This window comes from Enoplosus armatus, chromosome 6 (assembly GCF_043641665.1).
Source record: "Enoplosus armatus isolate fEnoArm2 chromosome 6, fEnoArm2.hap1, whole genome shotgun sequence".
In the NCBI taxonomy this organism is placed as follows: Eukaryota; Metazoa; Chordata; class Actinopteri; order Centrarchiformes; family Enoplosidae; genus Enoplosus; species Enoplosus armatus.
Genome location: NC_092185.1, coordinates 22,795,978 through 22,809,818, shown reverse-complemented (window position 1 = coordinate 22,809,818; position 13,841 = coordinate 22,795,978). Strand labels below are relative to the sequence as shown.

At 41.3% G+C, this 13,841-nt stretch overlaps 2 protein-coding genes across 2 annotated transcripts; both read left to right on the top strand.

Annotated features, from left to right (window-relative positions):
* The first annotated feature begins 380 nt into the window (after nt 1–380).
* tsnaxip1 (translin-associated factor X interacting protein 1) lies at nt 381–5,304 on the top strand. The gene is made up of 10 exons (XM_070907075.1): nt 381–460; nt 680–803; nt 923–1,016; nt 2,315–2,511; nt 2,752–2,893; nt 3,512–3,675; nt 3,798–3,911; nt 4,480–4,583; nt 4,852–4,975; nt 5,215–5,304. The coding sequence occupies exons 1-10, from the start codon at nt 381–383 to the stop codon at nt 5,302–5,304; spliced, it is 1,233 nt and encodes a 410-aa protein (XP_070763176.1).
* A 2,551-nt stretch (nt 5,305–7,855) lies between these two features.
* Nucleotides 7,856–12,441, top strand: nutf2 (nuclear transport factor 2). The gene is made up of 5 exons (XM_070907568.1): nt 7,856–7,884; nt 9,118–9,239; nt 10,094–10,165; nt 10,438–10,536; nt 11,437–12,441. The coding sequence occupies exons 2-5, from the start codon at nt 9,141–9,143 to the stop codon at nt 11,548–11,550; spliced, it is 384 nt and encodes a 127-aa protein (XP_070763669.1). The 5' UTR covers nt 7,856–7,884; nt 9,118–9,140; the 3' UTR covers nt 11,551–12,441.
* Nucleotides 12,442–13,841: the final 1,400 nt, after the last annotated feature.

Below are 13,841 nucleotides of genomic sequence, written 5' to 3'. Positions count from 1 at the left end.
GTCTTGCTGCGTGGTCCGTCCGCGTTACCATGGAAACCGCGTTACAATGCTGTGTTCTGTGATGCTAAAGTCAACCTTGAGCTAGGTTAAACGGACCAAACTCAGCCAGCCATTTAAAAAGAACAAGAGCGTGTTATGTTATTATTTTGCCTTTATGTAATCGCTAGAGATGTCACCACACAAAGATGTTAAATTTCCACCTGTAACACCGACACAACAACAAAGGCAAGTGGTTAAGGACTGTCATACAGCGAAAATATTACTATTATTATAACTATACTACTTATATAACTTTAAGCAAGCTAAACTACAATGTTTGACGTAACTTAGCTCTGTTCTTTTTTTTAATTTTAGACTTACATATGACCATAGTGTAGAAAATGACACTGTCCAGACATCAGAGGAAGGGCAAGAAGGAGAAAACGCTGGTGCTGTTTCTGTCCAACCTGCAGCCAGAAAGGTAATCATCAAATCAATCAAATCATCAAAATCCTACTTTATATTATTGAATATGAATAGATCAAGTATTTTGATTGCGGTAAAGATAATTTGTCGAAATAGCCAGCTACTGTCTCCTCTCTTCCACTGCCACAGCAAAGTCACTATCAAAGCAGTGTGTGTGTGTGTGTGTGTGTGTGTGTGTGGTGTGATAAACCCTATAGTTGTGCTGGACAGGTAGCAGCTACATTTATGCAGGTCCTGGGAGAAAGCCTCAACTCCTGATGCACCTGGAGAGCTATGTGAACAAGGAGCTGCATACTATCAGCTTCCACGAGCCAAGATTTCAGGAACTGAAACTTCAGGTGCTGTGTTTGTTTGTTTTTTTACAATAAAACCAGAAGAAACACTGCACTGTACACTGTACACATTTTCTTGTCAGACAGAGAGAGTACTCACATATCTTAATCTGCTTTGGCTGTAGGTCTACCGTGATGTCTTTGGTTGTTTCATCAAAGAGTTCAAAACCTACCGACCTCTTCTTTCTGCCATCAAAAAGGAATATGAAAAGACTTTAGGTCAGTAGCTCTGCGACCATTTTCATTTCTTGAGAAGCATTACACTAGTATAGCACTCTTGAGTAGTGTCCTTAAGTGCTGTAAAATACAGGGAACAAAGTAGCCTTTGACGATGGAGAAAAACAATGAAGTTCAACAAAGAATCAGTTTTAAATAATAAAGGAAAATCCTGTCTTTGAGGAAGACCGGAAATATCATGCTGCTATGCTTTGGAGTATTAAATTGCATTTCTACAAGAAAAGAGCAAGTTTGTTTGGTTCACATTGTGTCTTGAGGCATCCACTTAAGCCAGCATTTATAAGAGCAAATCTGGGTTAAGAGGTTAGAGAAGTGCTATATATAGTGCAAATAGTTAATTGCCACAAATAAATGTTCAGAGACGTAAAGAAATACCCTTGTTTTTTTTACAAAGTCAAAGTTACTGCCAGTCACAATGGTGCTGTCTGAGCTACATTTAACAAATTCAGCCAGCAAAACCTGAAACATGATAAAATTATAACTCAGCCAAGGCTACACAATCTTCTACTTAGATATTTTGATAATAGAAAATATTTAAGATCTGCATCAGAACACAAAATGATTGATAATCATGGGACACATTTTCCATTTAAAGTGTGGCATGAGACAATGGCAAAAATATGTCACAATAATTGTCAATCTCACTCTCTCAAGACACTGGAAGTCTTAACTTTCCAAATAATTTAATTGAAATTGGTTTTTAGATACAATGTTTACAAAAGACAAACAAACATATGGAACAAAGTCAAAATGTCCTTTTGGAGGTTAAACAACTGAAACATAGGATTCAACTTAAAATTAAGAATTCCGTGATTGCTGAGCACAAAATATAACTTATGGTGCTGCAAGTTACAAAAGCATGAGAAGTGCACGTGCAGGACATACTGTAGAAACAGCCGAATCATGTTTCATATAGAACTGCAGCTGTAGTTATTTTTTGTTGGTGATTCATCTATCAGTTATTTTTTGTCAGCGTACCCATTAGTCATGTAGCCTCTAAAATGTTTAACATAATGAAGTGTCTATCACAACTGCTCAGATCCTGAAGTGATTGATGTCTTTAAATTGCTTATTTTGTCAGACAGTCAAAATATCCAAAGAGATCTCATTTACAACGATATGAAACGAAGCAGCTCTTTAACTTTGGGAAGCTTATAAAAGGACCTCTGCAATAAATTCATTATGAAAATTGTCATCAATTACATTTCATTTAACCAAATAATTGCTTCGGCCCTACAGTTCCATGAGAGATCATTTGAATGCATTTTACATCTGCTCAGCATGTCAGCGGGATCAAATCCGAGAACTGGAACCACTGCGATCCCGTCTGAGGCTGGTGACAGAGGAATGTGACAGGAAGATTCAAGCTCGCTGGGCAGAGGAGCAGGCTGAGATTGGAGCCTTGAAAAGGGAGAAGCAGCAACTGCAGAGGGACACTGAGGCCATGAGGGAGAAAGAAAAGGCCATGCAGGCAGTGGTACATGACATACTTGTAAAGTAAAGTGGTGCTGTAACCGCTATTTATTGATTCATTCATGCAACTTTTTAGGGAGAACATGGATTCCTTCTCTTAAATATATCTTAGATATGTATTTATTTATGTGCTAACCTAATCTCAAATATGTTTATAAAAGAGTTATTTAGAGATCCCCTTATCCAAAAAGCTTTTTCAGACAGTAAGGCCAATAGCAGATTATCACTATCTTGTCTCACCCAGGTGGACCGGCTGCAGTCTGAACTCTCCAACCAGTATCTGCAGTACCGGGAGGAGCGTGATGCCCGCAAGTTGCTGATCTGGCAGCTCAATGACCTAACAAGAGGCTTTGTGAAGGAGGAGCATCCTGCAGATGAAGTCACAGGTAGAGCTGCAACTCTACCCAGTCAGTCCATCTGCGATCGATTGGTAATTCATCAGAAACTATTTTGATTATCAATGAATCATTCGGAGTCATTTTGTTCTTAAAAGGATGATCTGGTCCCAGCTTGTGAATGAATATTTCCTGGTTTCGTCAGTCCTCCACGATTGTAAACGGAATATATTTGGGTTTTAGACAGTTGGTCGGACAAAACAAGGCATTTGAAGACGTCACCTTTGGGATGCGATGTGATGGGCATGGACCAGTTTCAGACATTTTATAAACCAAATCAAGAAAATCATAGACAGATTAATCGATAATGAAAATAAGCATTAGTTGCAGGCCAAAACTGTTCATATATTTATTGTATTGTATTCCTTCAAATAGGGAAATGTGCTTATTCACTTTCTTTACCCTACAAACAGAGTTGCATCACTCTTTTCATCTAACTCTCGACAGGAAAGCAAATAAGCTTATCTCCCAAAAAATGCAGAGCGGAAAAAAGAGCGATACCTTTCATCTTAGGAATTTATGAAGGAGAGGTTGAGCCAAATACCTAATAAATAAATATTCAAAATGAAGCATATTGTGTTCTGAAATGTGTTTCCATGGTGAAAGGAGAGGCTAAGGACCCGGTGGAGCTGCAGCTCGCTCTGAGGGTGTGTCGGGAAGACCTGACCAAAGCCCAGGAGGAGCTCAACACGATGAAAGCGGAGTACTGGGACGTTGTACCACGACGCGACTGGGACACCCTGGAACAAACACACCGACAGACCCTCCTGCAGGTGGCTCATCTAGACACACACACACACACACACACACACACACGCATGCACACACACACAGAATTCATGATCTCAAGTCTTAACAGTCCTCACCATGGTCTATTTTTTTGCGTGGTGTCAAGATGAAGACGCTGCAGGGCGACTTTGATCAGTTGAAGAGTGAGTATGACACCCTGCTGGAGCTCCACAAAAGAGGCAGCATGCAGGACGAGGCACACGGCCCCATCACTGCGCAGGTACAATATGTTGTGATCAGATGGTATGGAGTTGAGTCTCCAAATCGTATGCGTATGTGCGCAGATTCATATTGACCTTGTCAGTTGTTGTTTCTCATGTCTTACTGTTCAATATAAAGCTGGAGCCTGGAGATAGTTAGCTTAGCTTAGCATAAAGACGGGAAACGGGGCAAACAGCTAGCCTGGCTCTGTCCGAAAGTAAATAAAAATCTGTTTACCAGCACCTACAGTTCACTAATTAACACATTATATCTTGTTTGTTCAATTCAGACAGAAACCAAACTGTAAAAAAAAGTTATTTACAAGGGATCTTGACATTTTTACAACTCAGGTTTTTTTGAACAGATGAAACAAACAAGATATAACATATTAATTACTGAGATGTAGGTGCTGGTCAGTGGATTTCTTCTTCTTTTTTCTTTAACCTTTGAACAGATCCAGGCTAGGCTAGTATTCATGCTAAGCTAAGCTAACCGTTTCCTGACAGACACGAGAGTAGGATCAGTCTCCTTAGACAACTCTGCGCAAAAAGGCAAATAAGCATATTGTTTGTTGTTGTTGTTTTCAGATGGATGAGAGTGTGTCCCAAATCCAAATTCAGTCCAACCAACTAAAAGAGCCGATCGACTGTGATGCCCCTGAGAGCAGCACACTCACTGTCCAGGAGTTTAGGTGATATAAATAGATACACAAAGAGGCACACGCACAATTGTAGTCAAGTCAGTTTTATTCATACAGCCTAAAATTACAAACTTGCATCAGAGGGCTGTACAATCTGTACAACATACCCTCTACCCTTAGACCCTCCATTCAGATAAGGGGGGGAAAAAACTCCCCAATAAAAAAAAACCTTTATCAGAAAAAAGAGCTTTTGTTCTGTATGACGGTCTCTGTTTTTCTCTGTCAAAAGAGTCTTTTGTGTATATGCATGTATGTATAGGGCGGCCCTGAGGACAGCGTTCCCTCTGAAGTCACATCAGGAAATAGATGAACTTGTGGCCTCGGCTCAGAGCGAACCAGACAGCAGCGGTGACACCATCTCCTCTCAGAGACTCCACAGCCTGGTACGCACAAGCAGAGGTTTCGCTGTGTTTTTTCCGGCTGATTTGTAAACTGATAGTTTATGTGACCTTTTGTGCTCTCAGTTGGTGAAAACTTTGAATGGAACTTCAATATTTACGGAAATTGTGGTCATCTTAGTAAAGCAATGTGAAATATTTTGTCTTTACAGATATTTAAAAAAAAAAAGTTTGAATAGCCTTCTGCACACTTGCTATGATTTGCTCTCTTTACTTTAATGCAGCTTGCAGAATCCGGTGTGGCGGCCTTCCCTCCAGCTCTTGATTATTCAGAAGAAAATGCCACATCAAATCACTTTCCAGCCAGCGAGTGATCTAATGTTGTGTATTCGTTTCATCGATTGTTAGTTTAGAAGGTAGGCCAACTTGCTGGCTAAGAAAAAACTGGTGTATGGAATTGAATCACAGATTATTGATTGTCCCCACAACCCATTTTCAACAGTTCCTGATATTTAACTGCAAATGTACGTATGTACCGTAATATTGTAATGTTGTAATATCATTGTCTGCTACTTTCAATAGCATTTAAATGAAACTTTATGCAACTTCAAAAATACAAATAAATCACTGTAAGTGTATAATGGTCATTCAGATGGCTGTACGTGTCTTGCACTCTTACTATATGTTGGTAATTTTTCACGAAATAAATAAGCGGCTGGCCTCAGTGCCCTTGAAGTACGCGGTCTGGAGAAAGAGATTAATGAATGTGCTGTTAATGATAAAGTGGCCACCCCAGATAAGCTCTTTTCAGACATGGACAGTAATCTGTAAACGCCACTTGTACTGCACATGTTTACATCATGTTTGAAAGTTTCCTCCAGTCCTTTCTTTCCGTTCAAGTTGCCCTGTCGATTTGCCAGAACTGAGTCCAATTTGTGGCTGAAGCCTAAATAAAAGAAGCCACAATGTAAAATGCACACAGGTTCAGATTTGACTCTGGAGATTGTTTTGCAAACTGTACGAGCTGCACTTACATTAGTATTAATGTCTGTCACACCGTAATATCACACTTTGCTAACAGTGGCTAACATTAGCCAGTATAAGCTGCTGGTCATACCAGACCAAGTGAGGCTGTAGTAGCAAAACCTCTGAACTAAGCAAGAGCTCATTTTATTGCTTATCAATTCAATGTCTCATGTATTCTTTTTTTTGACCACTTGGGGGCAGCAGAAACATGTTCACACATCACTGACATAACAGCTTCTTTTAACTTGAAAAGGCAAACTTGAAAAGGCAAACTTGTCCAGCAGTTATGGAGCGACATTATCATTCATTTGGAGTTGTGCTTCTGGCCACCTGATGATTTTTTTTAAATTTCTTTGGTCTGGACCAAAGTGGTGGGCCGACCAACCAACAAACTGACCACCCCTAAAGCCTGTCTGATAGCATGGCTAAAAACCTAAACACTGACTGCCCAACATAAACCTCCACTCCACCATTGACCTGCTTCATCCACAATCCAAATGTAGAGATTTGAGAGATTTCATGTGTCAGAGACTCCAGTGACTGTTGGGAAAAGACGACCATTTGTGTCCAGTAGTGGTAAGAGCTACAAAAAGACAAAAGAATATACAACAATTTGAAAATGGTAGGTTGTTTTAAGCAGATTTGATGTGATGTGAAAAGTATGTGAAACTTTCCGGTCTCAGCTGCTGTGAAACAAGCATGGCTCCTATTTCTGTATTGCACAGAATGCAGTAGCTCAAACTCTCCACAGCAAAAGTCACTACAGCCGCACTTTTTGCTGGACTTGTCGCTACACGCTCACTGAACACACTGAGACAAAGATCCCAATGGCTCCCAATGACATAAACCACATGCGCATACACAGACACACATAAACAATTTATCCATGTCTGAGTGAGGTGGAGAAGATGGTGTAGAAGTCGGATCAAGGACCTGTTTGGGCAGTTTGCCGTGTGGTTCAACGTTTGGGCGGAGTGCTTTAGCCATGCCCTCACTCAATTATTTAAATGAAATGTCTCTTTGGTGGAACTGCTAACAACTCAGACAATGAGTTGACACAAAAAAATGTGTCACTTTCAAATGCCTACTTATGGACCACACACTATTCTCTTTGGTAACTAGCCCTCTAATACATAGTTATAGGTTTATTGTAGGTGATGTAATGTGATGCTTTTTAAAATGTAAGTCACATGAGGGACAATATTGTTGAAATTACCACGACATAATTACAAAGCTGGATTACCAACTGGGCAAAATGACCAACTGCCATGACACTCACGGGCCCCAAATGCTTAAACGGGTCCACTGGGTGTGGTAATTTGATTCATTGCAAATATGTTTGATAATATGCACCTTGTAAACTCAACTGATAAACACTGCAAAGTGGCTCTTGCATCTTTACCTAATCTTACAGCCCTGTCTTGTTGAGAGGCCCTGTGTCAAAATCTGTTCTATCTTTAATATTTCATTTGATATCATGCTGTAATAGAGCATATTCTTAATTTCACTTTTATCAACTTAGAAACAAATTTAGTTGGGGAAAGTTGGGTGGCTGAATAGGGGCCCACAGTTTTGCCCTGGGGCCCGCTAGAAGGTTAGTCTAGCCCTGGTTGATGACTTTTAATATTTATACCACAATATGGCAAATGTATGCAAAATTGCACAAGGTATAAGACAAATAAACTGATGTTAAATGAAATTAACTGTTAAGCTTTACATCAGACAACACAGAAATGCAAAACAAAAGCTACAATAATTCCTTTTGTTAGACTTTACTTTTGAGACAGGTTCAAGCCCTACAAGCAATACAAATGTTGACTACAATCCCCACAATCCACCGGGCCGGTTACGGCTTCCAGTGCGTGCCCTCGTAACGGAGCAGACACTGCACTGGGCGATCGCGCAGCCGGCCTCGGCGTTGGTTAGAGGTAAGTTTTTATTACTTGTTTTTAGGAAACCCTCTTATGGAATAGTGAATGGAAACATGTGCGAAAACAAAAAGCATTGGTTTAATCTGACATTTGAATAAGTGTAAGGTAATATAAGTTGTTCAGTTGGCTGCTCCTGCCCAGTTTAAGGCTAACGTCGGGCACGCCTATGTAGGGTAGCTGCTCCGGGGTTCCAGACCTGAGTGCGCGGGCCCGCAGGAGGCATCAACACTTGGAGGAGACGGGGTATTTTTAGCCACCGGTGAAAAGGCCAACGCCCGCCAGCCAGTTAACTAACGCCTGGAAATATAATTCATCTGACGTCTAACATTAGCTAGCGGGGAGGCATGCTAGGTACATGAACTGTCTTTACGAAACTGGCTGAATCAACGTTAGCAAACAAGACAGCTCACAAGCTAGTAGCAGCTAGTTAGCTTACGTTAACTAGCCATACATGATCTTCCCATTTTTTTACTAAACGAGCTTATTTTGCTCTCCCTGGAGCTTTACAACTGTCTGCATGTACGCGGGCCTAGAACCATGTGTGTCCCGTCGGTGTTTAACGTTATGGTGTGTCTTTTGGACGCCGCCGCTAATTTACGCTCTCAGATTGTTCCAGTAACAACAGTGTATCGCTATGTGGGAGCACATGACTTGTGCTGTCAGTGTCACCCAAGCGGAGAGACCAATACGGCGTGTTCAGCAAAACTCGTCTGGGCCATTTTAGTTAAAGTAGTTTTAATGTTGTGGTGGTGTTCATACACTTTGTTTTTGTGCCCTGTAAGTCTGGCCGTGTTTTGTTGTCGTTTTTTTTTTGTTTCGTTTTGTAAATCGTGGGGGCGTGGATTTTGACCCAAAGAAGTGAACTAGCAGAAGTTAATACATGTATATTTCAAGGACAGATAAATCTACTGTATGTGATTTTCTTTTGGTCTGTATAGCATGAGGATATACACTGGATTCAGTATTGCTACATGTGATTATACCCTCAGTTGCCATAAATGTTCACTTTTTGCTGAAACTGTGTCAGAGGAGTGTTTCTGATATTAAGTGAACTACTGATGTGAATTGGGTGGACACACCTGACAGGTCTCCCGTAGGTGTTCAGCTGGGTGGAGATCTGGTGACTGAAGGCCCACAGCATACGACTTGCTTCATTTTCATGCTCTTTGAGCCAACCAACCTCGTGGCGTCTCTCTGACCCGTTCCCCTCCTGTCTCTCCACCTTCCCAGTGTGTGTTGCAGGGTGAGTCAGGATGGTGGACCAGCCTCTGTGGGAGCATATAGGATCCAGCTTCGTGCAGCACTACTATCAGATATTTGACTCTGACAGATCACAACTGGGATCCATATATGTGAGTGTGACAGAACCATGCTTTCAGTTCAGCTGTGAGCGGTCTTACCACAATTTTTGTTATGAATGGTCGCGCATGCTGCAGCTGTTGGTATTCAACAAATGGTCAAACGAAGGACTGTAGCCAACAGGAAACGCGTGTTTCACACTGGATTGTCACTGTCATATATACAATATGTGAGTAAACTTAATTGGGTAAACTGAATCTTTGTGTTTTGGACTGTTGTTCAGACAAAACAAATCTCACTGTTTTGTTTTTGATTTTATAGACAAAACAATTAATCAGCAGATTAATTGTAAATGGAAATAATTGTTAGTTGCAGCCCTAAAGGTGTTACTATTGGCCAAAGCATGCAGTACATAGGGAAATATAAGAATTAGTCTACTTCTTGCTATGTTTACGTTTTATTATTTTAAAAAATGAGGCTGCCGACTTGAATAAAAGATTAAACAAACTGTAATGCATAGGTGATGTTAGTACTTAATCAGTTTTGGAGTAATATATATTCAGTCTTTATTTGTGTGTAAGTAGGCTGTCATACACCAACAACTGATACTTTCTGTATATACATCTACACCAGAACTTTTTATCCTCTGTGTAACTAAGAAGAAAATACAGCACATTGTGTCATAATAACCCCTCAGTGCCTCTCAAAGCTCCATGGGTGTGTTTCGCTCATGTCAGTCTTAAACAGATAGGGCTTGAAGGGAGCAAAGCTAGTATCACTTGAGTTATGTGAGGCTTTTGTTGATAGACATTGCATCTGCAAATAGCTCTCATTCTAACTCATTCTTTTCCCCCAATCTCTCTCTCTCTCTCTCTCTCTCTCTCTCTCTCCATCTTGCTCCACCCAGATCGATGCGTCATGCCTTACGTGGGAAGGACAGCAGTTCCAGGGAAAAAGAGCAATTGTCGAGAAACTCACTGTGAGTGTATCTGGTAACTTAATGCTATATGCAGAGGTAACGTGTAACAGGTGGAGGGGTGGCACAAGTGCAAACAAAGCAATCAGGTTACTCTGACAAATCTGGTTATGTAAGGAGTCGGACAACTCATTTGCACCCACTGTAGTTTCAAGTTTTGAGGAAAAGGTTCGAGATAAATCAGAGGAATTTCTTATATTCTTCATCAGTGTCTGACATACCTGTGTTAATCTTCCTCTTGTGTATTTTTTTTTTTGTCTATGCGTGTGTGCCAGAGTCTCCCCTTCACAAAAATAACGCATAGTATAACAGCGCAGGACCACCAGCCGACTCCAGACTGCTGCATCTTGAGTATGGTTGTAGGACAGCTAAAAGTAAGTAGCGCTACCGTTCACACCTTATTTTAGAGCATGCCATCTGTTTTACAGCCAAATCATAATCATAATTGACTGTAAACAATGACAGGCTTACAGAAGATGAAGTTATGGCCAGGATCTCCATTAGCCACATATTTTTCTTCCTTCAAAACCTGGCGCCTCCATTTTTCCACTTTCAGACTTGTAGTCTTCAGCCCAAACTGACGCTGGCAGATTATCAGACTTCACGCAGCTCCCTTTGGAGCCACAGCTCGTACAACCTTTTTCACATATGGAGTAGTGTTCCCCATGACCTGTAAACAGACTTTGATGTGTAAAATCAGTGTCCATACTATGGCTGCTTCAGCCAGTATCTCCAGCATGTGCTCGGGGTTGATTTGTACTTCTGCCCTGGTGCTTGTCTCTTTTCTGGCGGTCCCTCCTCAGGGAAACCCAGTTTTTTTGTCTTTACTGGATTTTGATCACCAACAATTGTTAGTTGGAAAAAGAATCTAAACTTTTGCAACATGTATCAATGTCGCTTTTCCCACACACAAAAAAAAATCTCTTTTGCAAATGTTTTGAGAAACGAGCAGAAGATTTGTTTACAAGAAAGCTCGCAGGGCAACTTTAAGCTAAACAAATTAGTTGTAGCCTTGATGCTTGATGGAGCTGCTGGCTAGTTTGTGAGGTAAACTCTCATTTCTTCTTTTGCATTTGTAGCCTCCAACTTCTGGGTGACATTATTGGCATTATATTCTCACACTTGACTCTGACATAACTGTTTTGACTGGCTGAATGGTACTCCCCACAACTAGCATACTACTGACTGATGTGTTCAGCTGGTCAATTAAATCCCTATACTGCTGACTCTGTTCTGAACTCCTGCTATTTCTGTTTGTGTGTGTGTGTTTGCAGGCAGATGATGACCCCATCATGGGTTTCCATCAGAGTTTCATCCTGAAGAACATTAACGATGCATGGGTGTGCACCAATGACATGTTCAGGCTGGCCATTCACAACTTTGGCTAACCCCCCTCCTCCCTCCCTCTGGTGGGCAGGGGCAGCCATGGTGAAGGGCACTGTGTGATGAAGTATGGAGGGAGGAGTTGAGGATGGAGAGGAAGAGAGAACACTCATCCCTCCCTCCTGCTGTCTCATTAACACCTGTTTGACAAACAGGAAAACACCAGATTCTAGATGTCAATCACTGAACCTCATCCAGGTGGGTTTTCAGACCACCCCAGCCAGTAGAACTGCGACGCGTTTCTTTGCTGAGAGCCGGCCGACCAATCAGATGCCCCTGTCTGCCACTCCGCTGATCTGCATGACGCTGGGAGCCCCCCCCCCCCCCCCCCTCCATTACAATATCTACACTCAAGCCACCTGAAAGACAAAACAGCTGACTGACGCCATTAACTCATACTTTGCTCTGCTCTCCACCCTTCTTTACTTAAGTCTAACCCACTCTCCTCTACTGTTGACTCCACTGCTGTCAACTGGGTTCTGTTAGCACTGTTGTTGACTGGTTTGTAGATCCATGTTCGGGTTCAGAGTCGGCTTCTTCAGTTCCGACTTCTTGTGTTGTAAGTTGTTTTTAGAGGCCACTTGTGTGTATGCCTTAGTGTGTTTAACTGAGTTTTATCTTCCTTTATACAATTGTTTACTTTGCCATGATTCACTCTCTCATGCCAGGTTTTGCTTTTGCAAACCAAAGAATCATGGAGGGACATAAAGTGTGACCTTGCCGTGTGATTGGCTCTGATCCTGCATTCTCTCTCTCTCTCTCTCTCTCTCTATCTATCTCTATCTCTCTCTCTTTCTCTCTCTCTGTCTCAGTCTCTTTCTTTCTCTCTCACACACATGTCTGGTTACCATGGACTACAGCCACGATAGACAATAAAACCTGGACTTTTTTCGTAATGGTGTGGCCTTGTGTCTCTTCTCTATTGTTGATTGTTTTCGTACAAAGGTTGTCTAAAAGTGCATATTACTTTTGCTCTCTGCAAATGTCCTCGTTTGAGTGACCTTACTACAGAAGATCAGCGGGAACAATTCAGTTGATTTAAGAAAATGGTCAAATAAATGCACTTGTCAGCCAGAGGTCAGCCGCATCACAGTCTGGCCAAAACTAGTGGGCTGAAACTGACCTTATTAAGTGGATTGTGTATCGGCCAGATGTGACCGATCCACATTAAATACAGTTTGTCAGTGTTTTTATTAAATTCAGTCTTTCTGCAATATTAGTTCCATTTATAAGTCACAATGGGCTGCTGACTCAGTTTTTAGTGCCACAGCAATCCCTGGCCTCATGTCACCTTGCGTAAAAATTAGGCCAATGAGTTCCACACTGTGAGGCACTCAGGTTATAAAAAGAGGGAAAAGAGAGCACTGGTATTGGATCGGCAGATATGAGTCAAGATATCGGGAGAGAAAAAGTTGGATCGGTGAATCCCAGAAATGCAGCAAGGGCCCCGCTAGAGACGTCATGACCCAAGCCAAAGAGATCTTATTGTATGAGGGTTAGGGTCAAAATGATTCATGTGTTGATACAGCAGATGTTCACATGTTGACTGCATTAGTTACAAGTGAAAGTTCCTGAGAGTCAGTGAGTGGCGGACACCTGACCGCTGCAGGTCTGCAAGTGGTAGCCAGTCACCTGACATGCTCATGAGTCAGAACCTATATATATAGTCTGGGGGTGCCCTCTGAATAAATAATTGGTTTTCATTGTTTGATAATAACTAATAAATTGGTTAACTAAGATAGTAAATTAATTCATCAAACTTGTATTGAAATGATTAAAAGGTCAGATGAAGTTAAATGTTACTTTCACGTTATCTTAAAAAAAAAGGTTAACTGGATTTCTGTTTAATATGCTGAGGACCATCATTGTCCCAGGGATGTGAATCGTAATGGTTTTCACCACTTCACCTTTCCACAACTGCCCCCTCCATTTTCTACATAAGAATATCAAAAACCTTTAGGTGTAATTTATATGTTCAGAAGCCTCTCTACCCGAACCAAAATGGCCAGTAAAGGAAAAAGTGAGGGATAAAATGTATAATTTCACCTATTGCAAGAAATTTCATTGAAGAAACCCTTTCTATCAAAGCTCTTCAGTGCGTGGGGATAGAAAAAGTAATAGCAGGCTGCACGGGCAGTGAATTTGTGAAGAAACTTGTTCAAAGAGGCATCCTGGATATATTAACGCAATACTTTGCCACCAGGAGGCCTCAGTGAGGAGCCTTTCTGCATTCGAAATGAACAAAGCAAATGGGAAATGAACTTACTTTTGAGTGTGAACCACTTGGCTTCCATTT